We start from the raw sequence: 22,216 nt of genomic DNA, 5'->3' as shown, positions 1-22,216 counted from the left end.
AAATCTTATCGCTGAATCATACATAATAATAAAAAATTGAGTGATTGCCCTCTAAGATCAGGGACAAGACAAGGATGTCTGATCTATTTCCCTATTCAGCAACATAGCCAAAGTTCTACCCAGTTCAATAAGGCAAGAAAAAATATTCAAAGGCATACAGTTTTGAAAGAAAGACATACAACTGTTCCAATGTGCAGAAGACATGATTGTCAAGATATAAAAAGCCAAGAAATCTACAAAAAGCTCTTAAACTAGTAAATGGCTTCATTAAGATTTCAGGGCCCGGGGAATTCCCTGGCAGCCCAGTGGTTAGGACTCGGCCCTTTCACTGCCGGGGCCCAGGTTTGATCCCTGGTCAGGGAACTAAAATCCCTCAAGCCATGTGGCCAGACCAAATTAAAAAAATTTTTTTTTAATTTAAAAAATTAAAAAAAAAAGATTATAGGACCTAAGCCCAAAATATAAAAACCAGTAATAGTTCTGTATACTGGCAATGAATGATTGGGAATTAAATTTGAAAAAAATTTAAAAACCACTATTACTTACAATAACTCAAAGCAAAACATGAAATATTTAGGTGTAGATCTAAACAAAATATATACAAGATTTGTATGCTAAAATTGTAAAATGCTGATGAAAAAAAGCAAAGAAGGCCTAAATAAATGGAGAGGTATACTACGTTCAGGATTGGAAGACTCAATTTTGTAAAGATGTCGATTTTCCCCAAATGGATCTCTATACTTAATACAATCCTAATCTATACCTCAGCAGCACTGTATAGATATAAACAAGCTGATTTTAATATTTATGTGAGAAGTCAAAGGAATTAGAATAACCAAAACAATTTTACGAAAGAAGACAAATTTGGAGAACTTACACTATATGGTTTTAAGACTTATGATAAAAGTACAGTAGTCAAGATAACATGGTACTGACAAAATAACAGATATATAGATCAGTGGAACAGAATAAAGAGTTTAGATATAGATCCACACAAATATGATCGTCTGATTTTTCACAACAGTGTAAAGACAGTTCAATAGAGAAAGGTTATCCAGCAAGGGATTCTGAAAGTAACTGGACATCTATACACAAAGAAATTAATCTCAACTTATATCTCAAAACTTATACGGAAATTAATTCAAAATGGATCACAGACCTAAATGTAAAACTATACTTTTAGAAGGAAACAGGAGAAAATCCTTGAGAACTTAAATTAGGCAATATCTATATTTCTTAGATATAAACAACAAACCACATAAGAAAAATTTGATCTATTGGATATCATCAAAATTTAAAACTTCTGCTCTGGGAAAGACATTGTTAAGAGAATGAAAACATAAGTTATAGACTTGGAGAAAGTATTCATAAATCACATACCCAATAAAGTTCTTATATCCAGAATACTTAAAGAATTTTCTAAACTCAAAAATAAGAAAACTTTAATTTTTTAAAATGGGCAAAAAATTTGAAAAAAGACTTCACCAAAGAAAACGTACGAATGGCAAACAACCACATGAAATAAGACTCAACATCATTCGTTGATAGGAAAATGCAAATTAAAACAAAATGAGATACCACTATACGCCTATTAGAATATAGAGCTAGCGGTAATGTAAAATGGTATGGCCACTCTAGAAAATTTGGCAATTTTTATAAAGTTAAGCTTCCACTTACAACACGACCCAGCAGACTATCCAAGGTATTACCCTAGAGAAATTAAAACTCTTGATCACACAAACACCTGTGCATGAATATTTATAGAAATTATTCATAATTGCCAAAAACTGGAAATAATCAAAACATCCTTGACTGAGTGACTGGATAAACAAACTCTGTTACAAAAATCCAACAGAGTTTTTCTCAGCAATAAAAAAGAATGAGCAAAGACATTATGCTTAGTGAGAGAAACTGGACTTATATATACCATATGGCTTCATTTATATGACATTCCAGAAAAAGCAAAACTATAAGGACAGAGAAAAGATCAGTGGTCACCAGAGGTTAGGGGTGTGTGTTGGGTTTGACCACAAAGTGGAAATGTAGGGGGAACGTTTCAGGTGAGGGAACTGTTGTGTGTGGTAATCATGGCAGTAGTTGTACAACTCTATGAATTTGTCAAAACTCACAAAACCATACATAAGACAAAAATGGAATTTTATTGCATGTAAGTTTTTTAAAAGAAAGCTGGCATGGCTATATTAATATTAGAAAATAAGAGCAGAAATCAATGACATGGGAAACAGAAAAACAATTAAGAATATAAATTTAACCAAAAGTCAGTTCTTTAAAAGGTTAGGAAAACTGATAAACCTCTTGCTAGATTGATCAAGAAAAAAAAAGACATGAATTACTGACATCAAGAACAACACTTGTTGTTCACTATAGATTCTACAGACATTAAAAGTATAAAAAGGAAATATGATGGACAACTTTATGCCAGTAAATTCAGAAATATACAAATTCATTGAAAGATATAAACTGCCTAAGTTGATAACTACTAATTGATAACCTGAAGAGCCCCATATCTATTAATGATACTGAATTGGAAGGTGAGGGCTTTCAGATTAAAACTAAATAAAACAAAAACAAAAACATACAAACAAAAAACTCCAGGCCTAGCTGGCTTCACTGGTGAAATCTGCCGAAGATTTGTAAAAGAAATAAGACCAACTCTACTCAAGCTCTTCTGGAAAACAGAAAAGAAGGAAGCACTTCCCAGTTCATTTAATTATTTCATAATTTTAAAAACACCAAATGGAGGGACTTCCCTGGTGGTGCAGTGGTTAAGAATCCGCCTGCCAATGCAGGGAACATGGGTTCAATCCCTGGTCTGGGAAGATCCCACATGCCACGGAGCAACTAAGCCCATGAGCCACAACTACTGAAGCCCGTGTGCCTAGAGCCCGTGCTCCACAGCAAGAGAAGCCACCACACCGCAACGAAGCGTAGCCCCCACTCGCTACAACTAGAGAAAGCCCGTGTGCAGCAGCGAAGACCCAACGCAGCCAAACATAAATAATAAATAAATAAATGTATATTAAGAAAAAAGTCAAACATTAAAAAAAAAAACGACCAAATGGAGAGCAGTGCCCTCATTACTTACAAGGCCGCCAAATCAAAATCATTGCCCAAGAATTCCTCCAGCAGACTTGTATCCAGCGTCGGGTTCCCCAGAGTGCCACTGGCCCCCTGAGCTGCAAAAGCAAATTGAAAATCTTGAGATTCATGAATTTTTCAGAATGGCTAATCGCTAAAATTTCAAAGCAACTAAATGGCATAATGCATTTATTGACAGTGTGGCCTTTCTTCCATTCAAATATTTCCTTCAGAAATCTTTTTAGATGTTACCCTCCTCGAGCAGCCTTCCCTGACTGTCCAAGGCAGGTTTAGGTGCTTTTTTATGTGCATTCATTAACACCATGTACTTTGCCTTACACACGATTATAATTGCTTGCTTTTGTGTTTATTCCTCTATCTAATGTCTTTAAGGGCGAGGACTGTGTCTTTCTTATTGTATCTATGTTATGAAAAAGGCAGCAATTAACATTTATTGGCTAGCTGGCTGGCTGGCTGGATGAATGGATAGACTGATGATTGGCATGTTGGTCTGATAGATTACTTCCAGTTAAGTTCAACAAGAAGTTCAATATCTTGCTTCACATTTTTGTTAGACTTCCCAAAATGCAACACAATAGTTCTGTCCTTTTTCTTGATTTACAAAATGAAAATAAGCTTATTGGTTTCTTTCTGACCATAACAAAGACACTAGAATTTTTAAAGAATATAAAATATAGGGACTTCCCTGGTGGTCCGGTGGCTAAGACTCTGCGCTCCCAATGCAGGGGGCCCAGGTTCGATCCCTGGTCAGGGAACTAGATCCCACATGCCGCAACCAAGAGTTCACATGCTGCAACTAAAGATCCTGCATGCTGCAACTAAGACCTGGCGCAGCCAAATAAATAAATATATACATGACCAAAAAAGAATATAAAATATAAAAATATGTTATAAAGAAGACAAAACAATCTTTCTTTGCAGATAACATGACTCTATACCTAGAAAATTCAAGAGAAACAACTGACGATTAGAAATGATCAGAAAAGTCAATAAAATAAATGGTTAAAGTTGAATATAAAAACTAATTACTTTCGTATGTACAAAAAAATAACCAGTCAAAAATTCAGATAAATATAATACAAAAAAAGAAGATTCCATTCAAAATAACAAAAAGCCTAAAATATCTAAACATATATTCAGGGACAACATATTTTTTTAAAAAGCTAATAAACTCTATGAAGGGTCATAAGAGATTTCAATAAATGGAAAGAACTTCATTGTTCTTAGACTGAAAGATTCAATATTGCAAAGCTTTTACTAGACATTATTTATGATGTCTGCCAAATACACAGTCATTTTCTGAGAACTTTCGCCTTATAAAAACAGTCTCCTGCAACCTTTACAGGCACTTGAATCAGAAAGAAAAAAATCCATTGGTTGGCCAGTGACCACTTCAGTTATTTCTCCCAAAATTCAAACTAATAGACTTTAAAGCTGGTGGTTGAGATTAAGTCACCTAATAGCTAAGGCAGAGGACAGGAGTGATAGTCTAAATATTTCTGCCAGGTCCTTTACCCAGGTCCTTCATGATTTTTTACCCTTAATAAGGCTGGTTGTTCCCCTTCTACTCTAATTACATGACAAAGTCCTGTATACATCCAATAAACCCTTTTGAATTGGTTTGTATGTTATCTGAAATCAAATAATCCTCAAGGAAAATGTTCTGAAGTTCATCTGGAAAAATAAATACATAAAAATGACCAGAAAAATTAGGGAGGAAGGGGGTAAATAAGTACTGAGAAACACACAAATGAACACATCAAAGGAACACAAACAAGTCCAGGATATATCAAGAAATATTACATATATATGGAACATATATTTTATACTTATATAAATATTATATATATATATATACACACACACGATAGATGCATGATAAGCATATCCTTTGACACTAGTGAGGAAAGATTCATTATTCAATAAATGTTGTGGGGAATATTGATTATATAGTTGGGAGAAAAAAAACCTGGATCATTTTCCTGCTTCCACACCAAATCTTCAGATAGATCAAAGATTTCAACATAAATAGATAAAATGATAGAAAGAAAACATCAGTGACTATTCTTATGATCTTGACATAAAAAAGGTTTTCCCAAGCATGGCATGAAAGCCAAAAACTATTTTTAAAAAAAGATTGATAAAATTTTACTTTATCCTTTTTTTGAGGGGAGAAGAATGTTTCACATTTTACTTTGAAATAATTTCTATCCTAAAGAGAAGCTACAGGGTTTCCCTGGTGGCGCAGTGGTTGAGAGTCCGCCTGCCGATGCGGGGCGCACGGGTTTGTGCCCCGGTCTGGGAAGATCCCACATGCCGCGGAGCGACTGGGCCCGTGAGCCATGGCCGCTGAGCCTGCGCGTCTGGAGCCTGTGCTCCGCAACGCGAGAGGCCACAATAGTGAGAGGCCTGCGTACCGCAAAAAAAAAAAAAAAAAGAGAAGCTACAAGAATACAAAGGAAGTCACATATACCCTTCACTCATATTCATCATTATTAACATTGTGCTACATTTGCATTATTCTCTCTGTCTCTGTCTTGTCTCTTTCTCTCTCTCTCTCTCTCTCTCTCACACACACACAAAACACAATGATACACACCCACCTATACATACCATTCTGAACCATTTGAGAACAAGTGCCTTTACCCGTGAATACTTCAGTATATATTCCTAGGTACAAAAACATTATCTTCACAACCACAATTAAATTATCAAAATCCGAAAACTTAACATTGACACAGTTTTATTGTACAATCTACATTCCATATTCAAATTTTGCCAATTGTCTCAATAATGTCATTTATAGCATTTTTTTCTGGTCCAGAATTTAATCCAGTATAACATAGTACATGTAGCTGTCATGCCTCTTTAGACTTTTTTTGAAGTGTGTAGGCTAACTGTTTTACAGAATGTCTCTCAATTCTTGTTTGCCTCATATCTTCTCAAGGTTAAATTCAAGTTTTGTATGTTTGGCAAGAATATTACACAAATGATATTATGTCTCTCTTAGTGCCTTATATCAGGAGGATCACAGTGTCTCATTATTGATGTTAATTTTCATCCCTTGGTTAAGGTACTATCTGCCAACTTTCTCCACTATAAAGTTACTACTATTCTTTTTGTAATTTGTGGCAAGATACTTTGAGATTGTGCAAATATTTTGTTCCGCATTAAATTTTTATCTAATAGTTTTAGTATCCATTGGTGATACAAGCATTTTAATCCGTGAAAAAAGTTAAAGACCAAGTGAGGAATATTTTCAATATACATGAAAAAGAGTAAATATCCATAATATCCAAAATGTTCTTTCAAATCAATAAGGGAACAGCTACACCCCAACAGAAAATAGTAAAGGGCTTTAAAAGGCAGTTCATAAAATAAAGAATCAAATTGGTTAATAAATGCACAAAACATGTTAAACATTAGTGAGAAACAGAATTTAAAATATGAGAAAATTTTCTTTTTGCCTACCAAATTGGCATATATTCAAGGAATTAATAAAATCCACTGTTAATGCTGATGGAAATAAGATAACCCTCTTATGCACTGCTGATAGGAGTATATATTAAATAATTTGTCTGAAAAGTGTTTAGCATACGTTTCCAAAAAGAAAGAATGTGCATGTATACTTTGATCCAGAAATTCCACTTAATACACTTACAATAATACACTTAATAACAGAAAATTGAGAATAAATGACCCTTTTTTTTTAACATCTTTATTGGAGTATAACTGCTTTACAATGGTGTGTTAGTTTCTGCTGTATAACAAAGTGAATCAGCTATATGTATACATATATCCCCATATCCCCTTCCTCTTGCATCTCCCTCCCACCCTCCCTATCCCACCCTTCTAGTGGGACACAAAGCACCGAAATGACCTCCCTGTGCTATGCAGCTGCTTCCCACTAGCTATCTATTTTACATTTGGTAGTGTATATATGTCAATGCCACTCTCCCACTTCGTCCCAGCTTACCCTTCCTCCTCCCTGTGTCCTCAAGTCCATCCTCTACATCTGCATCTTTGAGAATAAATGACCATTAATTGACATTCATTCAATGAAATATCAATACTCTGCAGCCATTTAATAAATTCTACAGCGTTCCAAGAGAAGGTGGCTTGCAAAATCTTATACCCACCCAATTTGTTTTCAAATGTAAAGGCAACAGACAATTCCAAAATTTAAAAATTCAGGGTATAAAGCCCCCATGACTTCCTCTTGAAAATAATTCCTTGACAGTGAAATTCAGCCAAGCAAAACATGAATCAAAAGAAAGAACTCAGAAATTTAGAAATCAAAGAGGAAAAACTATGATGAACAGTGAATTCATATAAATATAAGGAAAATATCTATATAAATATAGGGATATATATAAATATATCATATATATATCATAAATATATAAATATATCATATATTATATAATACATATATAATATTATATATTATGATCTATTATATCATATACCATATATTATGTCATATATGATATATATCATAAATATATCATAAATATATAAATATATCATTTATATATAATATATAAATATATAATATATCATATAAATATAGGGAATATCTGAGGGAATTATGGTTGCAGATCAAAATGTAAAAGTAATAAACCCTTAAAAAGGAAAAAATATCAGCAACAAAGATTAGAAGGTAGGGCGAGGGAAAATGGGAAGAGATGTGGTATTAATCACCTTATTATTCATATCTCAGAGTTCATCTTCATTACCCTAAACCTGAACCATTTAATAAAAAAATAACTATTCCAACTTTCTAGTAACTTTTAAATCCCCTTTCTTAATCTTGGAAAACTCCTTTAGAACTGATATCTCTAACAGTAAAGAAATAATTATTTAAATTCTGTAATTCCTTCAGTTTCCCTTCTTTTTATCCCATTAAATTCAACTAAAATTAATATTTTATATTATATTTAATATTTTCTTTAAATAGTGCATGTGAGCTAAGATCCATTTCTTACTAAGTTATTTCTACTATCTAATTATCCATCCTTCTATCTGCAGCTATTCATAGAAAGATGATGAAATAATATTCCACCATAGTTGACACTAGTTAGATGGTAGAATGTAGAATGAGTTATCTTTTTTTTTAAAATCCCTATTATACACTTTGGGAAATTATTTTGCACAATTTTGAATAAAATGATTTTCTAAAAAAGTAGGCAATCAAATTGCTAAAATAAACGAAAACATATAGAAAAAGTCTAAACTGACAAACCCTGGAGTAAATAGAGAAAATTTCCACTCATGACCATCCCCCGACCCTTGCATAAAAGATAAAAGTCCCAATGGCATCATGGCTCATCCTTCTAAAACTTTAACAAGATGATAATTCCTCTGCCATTTTCACAATTCTGGAACATAGAAAAAAAGAGAAGTACCCAAAATTTTTTATGAAGCCAGCATAAAACTGATGTCAAAAGCTGACAGAGATGAGATGCATAAAGAAAACTACAGACTAATATCATTTGTGAATAATATACCAAAATCCTAAATAAGATGCCATCAAATAGAATTTAACATTTCCATTAAGAGAAAAATTCATCAAGAAACAAAAAGATAATTCAATATTGGAATTCATATATCAAAGGTAAAACAGTATTTGACCTTCACAACTGATGCCAAGAAGGCATTAAACATTCAATATTGATTCCAATGAATACATGCTTAAGATTATATATATTTATACACATACATATACATGTATCTATATCTCTCGTATACATATATGTGATAGAAAACCTACATTAAATAACAGCATCACGTTCAATGGTTAAAAAATTAGAACTATTTTCGTTAATATTAGAAATATGTATTTTCATTACCTTGCTATTACACAATGTGTCAACACCCCTAAATTAATCTATACATTTAAAACATCCACAATAAAAAATATCTTAAAATAACAAAATGATTCTAAAGTGTAATAATGTAAAAATGCCCAGGAAAATAAAATAGAATAGGATCTGAAACAACTGGTATTTTTTTTGCTTTTGCCAACAGTGGTAAGCCAAAAGTTTTTTCTTTCATTGTAATGAAATCTGAAATAGATTATCGATAATTTAATGAGAACTTTGTTAAACTTTGTGGACTTTTTTTCCAGGTATAATTTAAATATGCAATACTTCAGCTGTCTATCCTGCACACCCATAACCCTCATGTAATCCAGAGCCTTGAATTCTTCCCATGGGTAAGGTACCTTTGCACTAGATCCCTGCACTGGTTATAGGAGGTATAGGAGGGCCATTTCATCTTTATCTTTGGGCTTGCTAATTCATCCAAGGGCATTAAAACAAAATTTTAAAAATCTTGAGCACCTCCCAAATGGTAAAAATTGATGGGTGCCAGAGACAGGTGGAAGGGAGGGAGAAAAAAAGAGAAGGGAAAGGGAAGAGAAGAGAGATTGCCAACTCCATTCAGTGACAAGAACTCAGAGGGAAATGGATGGAAGATATTTTTAAAAGTTGAGATGGTCAGAGATGACCTCATAGTGGAGTTTTGCCTTGAGCTAGACTTTGAAGGAAGAAAGAGCAAGACAAGGCTCATTCATTCTTTATTAAGCACCTACTATGTGCCAAGCACTGTACAAGGTTCTGGGGACACAGCCATGAAAAAAATTAACACGATCCCCTCAGGAGGCTTGGGTTCTAATGGAGGAAAAGGTAGCAACAGTGGGGAAGGACTTACATGACATATGAGAAACAATAAATAAACAGGATCTTTTCGGGTGGTGATGAAAACAGAACAGAGTGGCATGATAGATGGTGGGGGAAGGAGCTCCTTTCAGTGTGTAGGGCTTTCTCAGGAAGGAGCCAGCCATGCAAAGATCAAGGGCAGAGCATGCCAGGTAGAGGGAACAGCACCGCGAGAGCCCAGGGCTGGACTGTGCTTGCATGTTTGAGAAACAAATCATTCCAGTGTGGCCAGAGCACAGGAGCACGGGGCGGGGTAGGGCGGGGAGAGGAGGTGGCCAGAGCAACGAGAAGCCTTTGGAAAGTGAAATAATATGCTTTAATATGCTTTTATAAAAGGTCACTCTGGTTGCTTTGAGGGAAAGGACTATAAGGGAACAAGAACAGAAGAAGGGAGGTCAACTTGCACGCTATCGCGGTTGTTCCGGGACTTTCAGAGGGAGTCTGGAGTTCTTACTCTGGACCAAGCAAAAGAAGAAGCACTTTGCCCAACCTCGTCAATCCTCATGACAGCCCTAGGGGGTGGGCATTAATATTATTCCCAGTGTACAGAGAAGGCAAAGTGATTACACAGGTTAACTAGCTTGCCCAGGGTCACACAGCTAGTAAGTGACCTGCAGGGAAGCCAACGAGACCTACCCTGATTCTTGAGGGTGTTCTCACCCCCAGCCCTATTACTCCCCCACCTCGCCCCGTGTTCCTCTTCCTTTCCCAACAATGCCAGCCAACTGCAGACAAGCAACTTGACACTACTACTTCACTGGGCTTTGGTCAAGCCAATTGCTAAGAGAAGCAGATGGAGGAAAAGATCTGTTTAGTTTCCCACTGAAGCCCCTGCTGGTGTCCCATCTGCTTTATATAGCACCGCCCCCCGCCCAACAAACACATACACACAATTCCCCACATAGAAGTAGGAAGTGGCCCATAGATTCTCAGACCTGACCTTTGTGACACTTGCTTTACATCACTCACCCTCTCCAACCTCCATCCCCAGGTAGAAATAAGAGATGGTCCACAGCATACAGGACCTGCCCGTGTGGCTTGTGCAAACCTCTTAATGAACAAGGATAGATGAGCCCTGGAGTAGCTGACTTTCTCTAGGACTCCAAAGTCACAGCTGTGCTTTCCAGACCCTAAGGAAATTCCTCAACAAGATAAATCCACAGTGTCAGATAAAACGGTGTTCAGGAGGCTCTGCACACACAGGGCAACTCTCAAAAGCCTCTTAAAATAAACTGAATGCTTTAAAAAATAATCACTTTGCTCTAAATGTCTTAAACGCTGGTTTATAACACCCAAACCTGCAAAGAGTGTGTCCTCGGGCATCCCGCCCCCTGTCATGGAGGCTCGGTTTCAGACCCCGATTCCAACCTTTTCTACGTTTCTCTCTGTGGCCGGGAAGGGCTGTCACAGTTTTGCTCACAAAAGCAGAAGCTACCCAGGCCTCCGGGGAGTGCCGGAGAACTGCTCTAGGAAACAAGGGCCCCCCTTCTTCACCCTAGTTTTCTGCCTTCCCTTCCAGGCACGCAACAGCTGCAGGATGGTCACCTGTGCTGTTGCCCTTGGCCTTACAAGGCAGACAAGAAAACAGTGCGTGGTTATGAGGATCAACCCACCAGGGACGCCCCAGACAAATCTAAGTTGCATCCGCAAGACCCGCTGATAGACATACACATGCCTTTGGGGAAACAGGGCTTCTCCAAAGGTATGGATAGGGTGTGCCCAGCAAGGACCTCCCTTTCTGCTTCCCATCCACCTGCCCAGCCGCCACCGCCCCCCAGTCCTGTGTAAGGACACTTCTTGTTTCCACCCTACTCCCTTCCCACATCACATCCCCAAACCCAGACACCCCCCTCCCTTCTTGATCTACTCTTTTGCCCTTTGTCCCAAAACAGCGCTGCCCAGAGTATTCAAACGACAGGCAAGATGACAAAATTTGTCTGTTACAGCAGCTCTAGGTATTTTAAAGATTCTAAAAAGCCACAATGAGTGTCTCCCCCTTCCCCCTTTGATTGCCCTTTAAAGTTAAACATATAGTTTCCCTCTGATGTGCCAGGGCTCATGAGGAACTGGAGCTGAAATGTTCATGCTTTTCCAAAGAAGGAGGAAGGGGGAAGCAGAGGAGAAGTCGGAGGAGAAACCAGACCCTCATTTGCTAAGGTTACTTTTGCCTTGAAAATCCACTGAAAATAAAACTGCATTTAAAATCTAATGTCAGTGGTGAGAGCCACAGCCCGTTCAGTTAGCTAGTGGAGATAACATTTTCCCAGAGACATTTCCAATCATTAAAAGACTAATTGTTTCACTCATTTATTCAACATTGACTTAGTGTTCACCATGTGTCCAGGAATAAAATTGGGGACGAGCTCACAGTCCAGCAAAAGGGACAGGAAGATTGGCCGCAGCAGCAGAGGGTGATAAGTGCCGGGATGGCGGTGGGCATCCTACTGCAGGAGCCTTTTTGTTAGGCTGGCTGGGCTGGGGCAAGGGCTTCCTGCAGGTGACACTTGAGAGGAATTTTTAAGGATAAGCAGAAGGTGATTTAAAAAAACATTCCAGGAACTGAAAAGAGTATGTGCCAATGAATTCATGGAGTCAGCAGCAGGACTCCCGTGGAACTGAGTGTGCGGTCTGGCCAGAGCTGGAAGGCAGGCGAAGAACGCGGCACAGACAGAGCAGCACCCTTCACGGACCCCGCTGCAAGCTCTGTGTACTTTTATTTCAGCCACTGTAGAAATTACATGTTGCGCGTCTGTTTCTCCACTCAACTTTAAGCCCCTCCAGGGTAGAAACTGCCTCTTTCTATATAGATCCTACACACCCAGAACAAGGCCTGGAATGTGGTAGTTATTCAATAAATATTGAATTTCTCAGATGAGTAATAACATTTGAATGAATAAATGTGATTATGAATGGTGGAAGGTGTATCTGGAGAAACTGGCGTATCTCAGAAACCTGATCATGAAGGTTCATAGGTATCAAGGTAAGGAATTTGCCTTACGGGTTATGAAGACGTTGCAATTTTTCATCAGACATGATCAGGTTTATATTTCTGAAAGGCCTTTCTGCCTGCTCTTGGGAGTGAAGCTGGGTGAGACCAGAGCAAAGAGACTAGTCAAGGACACTGCCAGCATTAGCCTTCCCTCACTAAGTCACCCAACACACAATCAACGGGCACCTGCTGTGGAGCAGGCACAGTGCCAAGTGCTAGAGACACAAAGACAAGGGTGCCTTAGTAGTTAAGGGTCCTGGTTCTACAATCAGGCCTTAGGTCAATTCTGGCCGAAACATTTCCCAGCTGTGCAACCTTGGGCAAATTACCTACCCTCTCTGTGCTTCAGTTTCCTTATCTATAGAATAGGGATAATAAGAGCATTTCCTTCATGGAGTTGTGAGGATTAAATGAGATAATGCATATAAGGTGCTTAGCACAGTTCCCAGCTCAATAAATACTACCCTTTGTCATAACCATCAGTTGCTGTGCTCAAGAGGTTCATAAACCAATGAGAAAGACTGACATAAAGGCATACCATAGTGCTCGATGTGACAACTGAGTATACACAGAGCATTACAGGTCACCTAAATGATTCAACAGGAGCAAAAGGATGCCAGGTAAAGCTTCCAGGAACGGGGTCCATGAGGCTTGAACTGTCCTCAGGGGCAGATCCTGGAGCCTTGAATGCCATGAAATTCTGATCTGGTGCAGTGGAAGTGGGGTCAGGAAGGTGGAAGAGTGCGCAGTGGTGTGCTGGAGCCAGCTCGTACAAGCTTGGGCACATCTCTTCCCAACTCCATATTTAGAGTCTTCACGTTAGTAACTTGAAATCGGCAATAGTGGGAAGATTTACACCATGGAAATATTACAAATTGAGAATTTCTTTCCAAAGATTTGGTTGTTAAACATTTACCAGCATACCCCTGGCTGTGAGTAGTATTTGAGAGGAGAATCCTACTGGACTTTGTTACTGACTGGATTCTCCCATCTCTGTTTTGGTGGCTGGGTAGGAGGTGGTGTTGGTGCCTTGAGATAGGCAACAGGAGAGAACTGGCTGAGGAGACTGGAAGGAGCTGGAGGGGTTCATCTGCTCCAGGTCATGTCATGTCAATCCTGTTTTTGCACTCTTGGAGAGAGAAGTGAACTGCAGGGCACTGCCCCAAGAAAACCTCCACCTAATGACCTGGAATCCCAGAAGTCTCCCCAGTCTTCCTTGTATACTGTAGTCCTGCACTGATCCAGGAAGAAGCTAATCAGTTCTTTCAAGCAGAGTTAACATGACCCATTGTTGGAAACAGTGACCAAATTAAAAGACTGTCTCTGGACTTTAACATGATATGAATCACCTGAAACTTACATGCCTGATACTCACAAGATAAAATGAAAATTAACCTTTATTCAACTTGAGTAAATAAATGGTTCAAGCCCGTTGTGTAACAGGATGGCAACACCCACATGGCTTTTCAATAACTGTCACAGACACAAAATTCTAGAAAGGATTGCTGAACACTTGGCTGCTGGCCTCTGAGAACAGCAGAAGACATCCAGGAGCCTGCAAGTGCCCACCAAGAACAAGTGCTGTGGATGGATTTCATCTGCTTTCCCGATCAGCAGATTAAGAGCCTGTGCATGAAAATGTATACCTTGATTTCAACTAGACACTTAACAAAATTGTTAACTCACCCATCCAATAATAAATATTTAATGAAGTGCATGTGCTAGGCACTGGGATACAACAGTGAGCAACACGCAATCTTACCCTCAAGCCAGGGGACGGGAGCACAGACAGTAAAAAGGCAGGACTAACACAATGTGGTACGTCAGGCCCGGGAGACACGTAAGAGGGCCTTCCAATCCACCTGGGGGGAGGGCAGTCAAGGATGGCTATACTTGTAGCTAAGACAGAGAAAGGTAAAAGAAATTACATTAGAATTAGGTGAATTTGTATCTGGGAGAACTGAACCCTAACATGCTAACCCGGAGAAAATCCTAAAATGTACTATAAAATGACTCTGCTCTCATCCTTCTCAATAATGCTATTTGTGATTTGGACAAGTATAGAAAAGGCAAACCTGCCATGTATGCAAATGGCCTGAAGGAGATGAACAAGGTAAAAATACAGTATAAAAGACTCAGGTCACTAGAGATTGTCACACTGAATGAAGTAAGTCAGACAGAGAAAGACGAATATCATATGATATCGCTTATGTGTGGAATCTAAAAAAATGGTACAAATGAACCTACTTACAAAACAGAAATTGAGTCACAGGTGTAGAAAACAAACTTATTTGTTACCAAGGGGGAAGCAGGGGAGAGAGAGAAATTGGGAGATTGGGATTGACATAGACATAGTACCATACATAAAATAATTAACTAGTAAGAACCTATAGCACAGGGAACTCTATTCACTACTCTGTGATGACCCATATGGGAACAGAATTAAAAAAAAGAATGGATATATTTATATGTATAACTGACTCATTTTGCTGTACAGCAGAAACTAACACAACGTTGTAAATCAACTATACGCCAATAAAAAAAAAAAAGAGGTCAAATCTTGGCAACTGGATCGATGGCTGACTCTGACACGATGGAATTTAGTAGATTAAGCTTTCCATTGATTTTTTTCCATTATGTAAATATGAGATGGGGAAACTTGCCTTTGCGTAAATAAGTGATAAAGACATCAGTTTAATTTTGTCATCATGAAGAAGTATTGGGGAGACAAAGAAACTAATGTAGGCTTATAATAATGAAAGCACTGAGGACAGAACTGGGAGGGTAAGGTCCCTGTTCCTCTAGGCACAGGTCCAATCTTGATGACCTGGGCCCCATACCTTAAGAGGAATGTGGACAAATAGTAGGGTGTCTGGCGGAGATCCAACAAAGCAGGAAAGAATCAGAAGTCAAGCCACATGAGAGACGGTCAATGGAGAATAATAATAATAATACTTGGTAAATTTGTTGAGCACATTTTACGTACCAATACCTTGCTAAGAAGTTTACATTTACTTTCTCACTTAATCCGAACAATAATTTTATTGTCAGATAGGTCTAGTACTACTCCCATTTTTCAGAGGAGCAAACAGCCTCAGCAAGCTTAAGTAACTTGCTCAAGTCGCAATAACACAGTTGTTATTGCAGGGGTTCTTACTGCAGTGTTTTCTACTGTAACATGACATACATATTCCTGAACCACCCTGCCTTCTGCAAAATCATGCAAAATAATGAAAGAAAGTTGGGTTGGAGCAAACCAGTCAAAAACTAATAAAAACAATAACATTCCTAATAGAAATTTAAAGGACACATCAAACTATAATTAATATTGTTAAGTACTTCAGAAAATATAGGAATTTACCCTTTATAAAAAGGTTGTTGGAAGAGTTATGGTTGCTGAATTATGAGGGCAAGGGAAGAGGGAGGAGGCCACTGAGATTAGGATAACTGGTTTAGATCAATTACATTAGAACCTATCCTTCCTGGGCTCAAGGACTCTCCTCTGTCTGAACAGATTAAGCTTCTGTTAGGAGGAAAGAAGGTGGAACGGCTGATGGTGCTCTGCCATTTATAACTTAGAAATATAGATCTAAGATCTTTCAGCATTAACATTATTACAGTTCCACGTGACTGTGTTCTGTATTGCTTTTTCACAAACCCAGGGTCGCTCAGTGTAAATAATAAATGACGGCTGGTTGGCTCGGTACCTTTTAAGATCTGCCCTTGTGGCACATCTTCTGGGTGAATAATCTAACAATTGGTAGGATTTAAGGTAGGAGAGGGAAACCGTCTGTCTACTGCATTAGGTATCTCAATTTTCATGAAAGTATTTCAGTGTCTTCACTAGCTGATTATCAAGTTCATACTTATTCTCCTTTTAAATTAATTATTTGAAATATAAACTAAGCAAGATCCTCTGGCCTTTCTGGGAGCCTGGGGATTCATTTTTCCAGGAGTTTTGGAACCTTACAACTAAGCCTCCTCCCAGCCCTTCAACATGAAGGTTAAGCTTTGTCCATTTTCTCTTCAAAAGCACATACTAATGTTAATACATACAGGAATAATAAAACAAAAGAAGAGAAATAAAACATAACCAACTGCATGTTAACCAATATTAATTTTTAACCATGGAAGACAAATTTGGGAAACTGAAACCGAGCACATTTCTTTTAAATGGTATAGGAATTCATCAAGGACTCTCATTTATTTTATGCCCAGGGTTTGAAGAATTATTGTTGTGATTTGTTCTATTAGAAAGTCTAATTTTGCCAAAGACCAAAATGGAGGAGGAAGAGGAAGAAGGAGAAAGAGAAGGATGAAGAGGAAGACATCGCAAAGGAAGGGAAGCCAAAGAGGAGACACCACACACAGGCTTTACAGGGGAGTTGGCTTATCTGCAACAGGCAGTGCTGAATATTAAATCAATGCCTCATGCGCAGACCCTGCACAAATTCAGAAAAATATGACAAGGAAGCTTCTCACCGTGTGGCTTTCAGGGTTCCTGCCTGCCTCGGCAATGCCTTCCTTCCTACCAACCCTCATAGGGAGGGGACAGCCCAGCAGAGCACTGGCTGAGGGCTGTGTCTTCAGCCAGGTGTAGGACAGGCTCATGTCCTCTCCGATGCAAGAAATAAAGGAGGGAAATCCAGAAGACTTGGGATCCTGAAAAGAGACCAGGCTTGGAGTTTATTTATTGACTCGGCAAATATGGTTGAGTGCCCACTATGTGCCAGTCCCTAGCTGCTGAGGCTACAGGAATGAATCAGACATGGTTCCTTCCTTCTAGCTGTCCACAGGAGACGGACACAGAAAAAGGCAATACATGCTTCGAAGGGTGAAATGCAAAGGTCTACGGAATATGTGCTAGCCCTGAAGGGAGGGTGCCAAAGCAGAGACCCCGAGAGTGAAAGGCAGTTAGCCAGGTGGACAAGGCGGGGGGCGAGGGTGTTCTGGAAGGAGGGAGCCCCGTGTAACCTGGAGGCAAGGAAAGCAGGAGCTTTGGGAAATCGCAAGTCAGGCAGACTTGGGTTAAATTCCAGGTCTTGAAACTCTCTGGGACTGTTTCCTTATCAAAAAAAGGAGGTGGGTTTTATCACCTTAAAGCATTGCTTGCAGACTAAAAGTGATAACATCTATCTATAATCCCACTACTAACAGATTCTCTCCCTGACCGGACTGTATTCAGGCTCCCTTGAACTTTTCAGTGAGGTCTATTTCCATGTTTCTCTCTTCATTTTCCAGTTTTAGCAAGAATCATGATAAATCAGTTTAACCAGAATCCCTCATCCTTCATATCTGATCACGCTCGATATCAATCGAGTTCCTCATCCTCCACCAGCCCCCAGGTGGTGTCAGATCACCGAGCCTACTTTCAGGAAGAATCTTGTTAGGCCAGTTTATGAAGAATCTCCCCCTTACCCTGCTCCTTGGCTATAATTTCCCACTTGCTGTATTTGGAGTTGAGCCCAATCTCTCTCCCCCACTGCAAAATTCCATCCCAGTGGTTACTGCCTACTATGACAGTCCCTCCCTTGAATAAAGTCCTCCTTATCATGCTTTAACAAGAGTCATTGAATTTTTTCCTTTACTACTACTGGTGCTTGGCACATACTAAGTGTTCATTCCTTCCTATTCCTTCTCTGTTCCTCACCCCTACCCCAAACACAGGAGTCAGAAGAGTAAAACAACTGCTAAACTCAGGGAAGATCAGTTTCATCAAAGTAGGAGGTTAGGGGAAAGCCTGAAATATAGGCACTTGCTGGCTCTGTTCTGGAGAGGAGTCGGGTAGCCAGTGGCCAGTAGAGTATGTAGTAACTAGAGTTAAGTGAGGGAGAGGATAAAAAAGAGGAGTTTTCTCCAAAGATCTACCATGTTGACTTAAGTATTTTTCTGACATCGAGTCCTAGAATATGGAAGCCAATAAGCCAATACATGTCCTTACCCACTTTTTCCTTTGGGAAGGCAAAGTGGTAGGCAGATGGAAAGAGCTTTGGGCTTGGACGGAAAAGACAAAGCTTTGGCCACCAGCCCTGTGATTTTAGACACATCTGTCAACTTCTTTAAGGATCCGTTTCTTTCACCATAAAAAGTCTTCTTCTCAGGGTTGCATGAGGGACCAATGAGTTGAAGGAAGTGAAAGAGTTTGTAAAATTTCAAACTCTATAAACAAGCATAATACAAATGGAAGAGTGAGAAGGAAACTTCGAAGATGGGTTAGGAAAGAACTGGCAAAATAAGGAACTGTAAAAATTGGTGGCTGGGTATGGATTTGGGGGTTTTTTCCCAACACTTCCATAAATAGCCAGTAAAAGGAGAACCAGGTCCTGAGCACGGTTTACAGCCCTGTCGTCCTCACCACCATGAAAGGTCCATTCAGATCTTCACACAGAAGCCTGCTTCTCCCAGGGGAAGGGAGAGATATGTGTGTGTGTCTGTCTTATGCCCATGTAAATAAAAAGAAGAAACAGTAGTACTCCAAATGCTTCTTAAGGCACAGCACTTCTTGAGATGTGTGGATAATAGTGTCCCTCTTCTGGTCCATCGGAATTAGCCTAGTCACGCTAATAGCTAGCTCTTACACTTTTATATTCGGGCACAAAAATCGTCCCAAAGGACATTACTCTCAGCAGAAGAACCTTGACTAGTTGTTACCTTGTAGAATTTATAAGAAATAGATTGTAGGTGTCATCTCTGCCTCTTCCCGCATATAAACATCTTATGTGACTTTACAGATTTGTTTCAAAGCAGCAAGCTTCTCTAACCCACACGGGAAGAAACAAACGAGGATCCTTGTCTCCACACTTTCCATCCACAGAATCCCACTGCACACACAGAATGCACATGGGCCAAGAGAGTAAAATTCCCATCAAGATACTCCGATCTGCTTTTGTACTGTTTTAGTATGCACGAATAGAGAAATAGCTATGCAAATTTAAAAAACTGTTTCCATACATGCTTTTATAAGCTTTTAAAAATATTAGTTCAACTAGGATATTTTATAGGATGTTAAACAGTAATATAGTCTTTCGATTCTTTTGGGGTTCCCAACCTTTACTTACTGATTATCCACAGACAAAAATAATAGAAGTAATTAAAAGCTTTGATACCTTTCAAAGAATTAGGGAATTTAGTTATGTGCTTCAAAGCCAACTTCTCAAACCCTGCCAATGCATGGTTGAATAACCTGTTTGAGGTCAGCAGATAACATTTTTCATATGTATTTTACACCACCCTAGCCTTTTCCGAAAGACAACTGACAGATCAAAGAATTAGTTTTCTTACAGGTAGAGCATCACAGAATAGAGGTAAAATGAAACAAGTTCTCTCTTTAAACTGAGTTTGCAGTGTCCCAACTTCAGAACCTCTTACAGATTTACTATAAAATTAGGACAAGTGCTGTAGACTAGTCAAGAACAATGATAACAACTTATTCCTTTCAGCTTTGATTCAACCTCCAAACAAGGAATACCCACTAACCCTTAAAGATATGGTATTAAGTTTCACTGTTCCGTTTTTTTCTGAAAAATGTTGATTTCAAGACCAACATGGAAAAGCTGAACCTTTTGCAATAAAAAGAAATACTCAGTACTTTGTCCTTTGTTGCTTGGCAACTAAAGGCTATAAATGGGTTTTATGATTATAAAGGCTCTGGAATTAATGTGAACACGAAAAGTTGTAATAACTCCCTGGGGACAGGAGTGTTTCTTTGAAAAAAAAGTATGAATATATATATGTAGCTTTTACTCATTCTTGTTTGAAAATAAATAGAGCAAGCAATTTTGTTTCTCCACACTTGCAAATGTTATAATAAAAATCAATAACTATCATTTATTTCATCATTTTAATATTTTATCATTAATGCTCACAACGCCAAGAGAAAGGTGTTATTATCTCCATTTTACAGGTGGAGAAAACTGAAACTTACAATGTTATGTTATTGGCCCAAGGTCACAAAATTAAGAAGCAGAGGAATCAGGATTTGAACCCAGGTCTGCCTGAACTAAGGCTTCTGCCATCAAGTGCATATCATAGAGATTTCTAGGAAGCATTTTTCTTGGCTTCTAATACTTGAGGATATTGATCACTTTAATCCCATGAGAGCGATACTATTTCCAATTATCAAGTCATATGATGTTAGCCTTGGAACACATTACTCCCCGTTGCTTTACATGACAATGGTTTCTTATATTGCTAATACCAAGGTGTCAAATATTGGGGTACCATCTTACTGGACTTTATGTCTTGAGCCTGGGTACCAAAAAGGACAATATTGAGAGTTAATATTTTCTACTACACTTCTGAGCAAACCCAACTTCCTAAATTCCCTCTGTGGATTCTTGTTTTGCATCAAGCAGTACTACAGGTCAGTGTTGGTGTTCTTATATCTTTGCATGCTTATTAGTAGCCTTATCTTTTGAGTTTCTGTAGCTGCCTGCTCCATGAACATAAACCACTGCCTTTTTACTGCTAGCACTTCATCTTATGGTGCCAGAGCTGGGCTTTGCCAAAAAATGCCACATGGCACTTAAGTTCCAACAGCTCACATCCCAGAATAATTTCATCTATACAATGGAATTACACGCACATTGTCACACACACACACAAAAGCTCTGGTTATTTTAAGAGGAGCCATTAAGTTCCAGCTAACTTTGCAGATGCCTCCTTGCAACCTGTTTGGAGGACACTGCAGAGTGGCAAGGAGCACAGGCCTTTGGAGAAAGACAGACATCTATCCAACTCTAAGCTCTGATACATAATAGCTGTGTCACCTTGGGCAAGGTACAAACCTTTTCTGAATCTCTGTTTCCTCATCACTAAAATGATGATAACATGATTTGCCTGTTCATTTTGTTGTACAAATTAAGAATACATACAGCTAAAGGCTTTTGTATAAGGTCTAGCATAAAGTCAAGCATTCGTTAAATGGTAGAGGTTTCCTTACTGATCACAGACGGCTTCCGGGAGCTCCATTAAAAGAATAAACATTTTTCTTAATTACAAAAGACTGATAATACTGTTTCATTGGGCAATAACTGTAGGTCAGGCACTATTCAAAGTACTTCACGTATATCATTTTACTTAATTCTCATTTTTCTCCTATGAAGTAATACCTGCTTCATTTAATAGATGAGGAAACAGTCTCAGAGAGACCCAGTCATTTGCTAAAGCAGCATCTCGAGTGCATGGTAGAGGAGGGATTTGAGCCCAGGGAAATCTGGATACAAAGCCTATGCTCTGACTACTGTGTCGCTCATCACCACACACGCAGGCTGGTGTCGGGAGCTCAGAGACAGTGTGCATGATGTGCACTGGTGCCCAGTTTCTAGAGCTGATATGGGTGGCCTGTGAAATGCAACCTCAGGAATGGGAAAGATGCTGTGATCAG

General features: G+C 38.7%; 1 protein-coding gene across 2 annotated transcripts in view; it reads right to left on the bottom strand.

The window, feature by feature from the left end:
* MYRFL (myelin regulatory factor like) overlaps positions 1-22,216 on the bottom strand; it is a 115,668-nt gene that overhangs the window by 79,148 nt on the left and 14,304 nt on the right. For both annotated transcript variants that reach the window (XM_082851014.1, XM_082851015.1), the window contains exon 2: positions 3,107-3,197. In XM_082851014.1, the coding sequence (XP_082707140.1) occupies positions 3,107-3,197 (91 nt within the window). The remainder of the gene's footprint in view (positions 1-3,106; positions 3,198-22,216) is intronic.

Source organism: Leucopleurus acutus (assembly GCF_964270905.1).
Source record: "Leucopleurus acutus genome assembly, chromosome: 11".
NCBI classification, from domain to species: Eukaryota; Metazoa; Chordata; class Mammalia; order Artiodactyla; family Delphinidae; genus Leucopleurus; species Leucopleurus acutus.
This window is presented reverse-complemented; position numbering and strand designations above follow the sequence as displayed.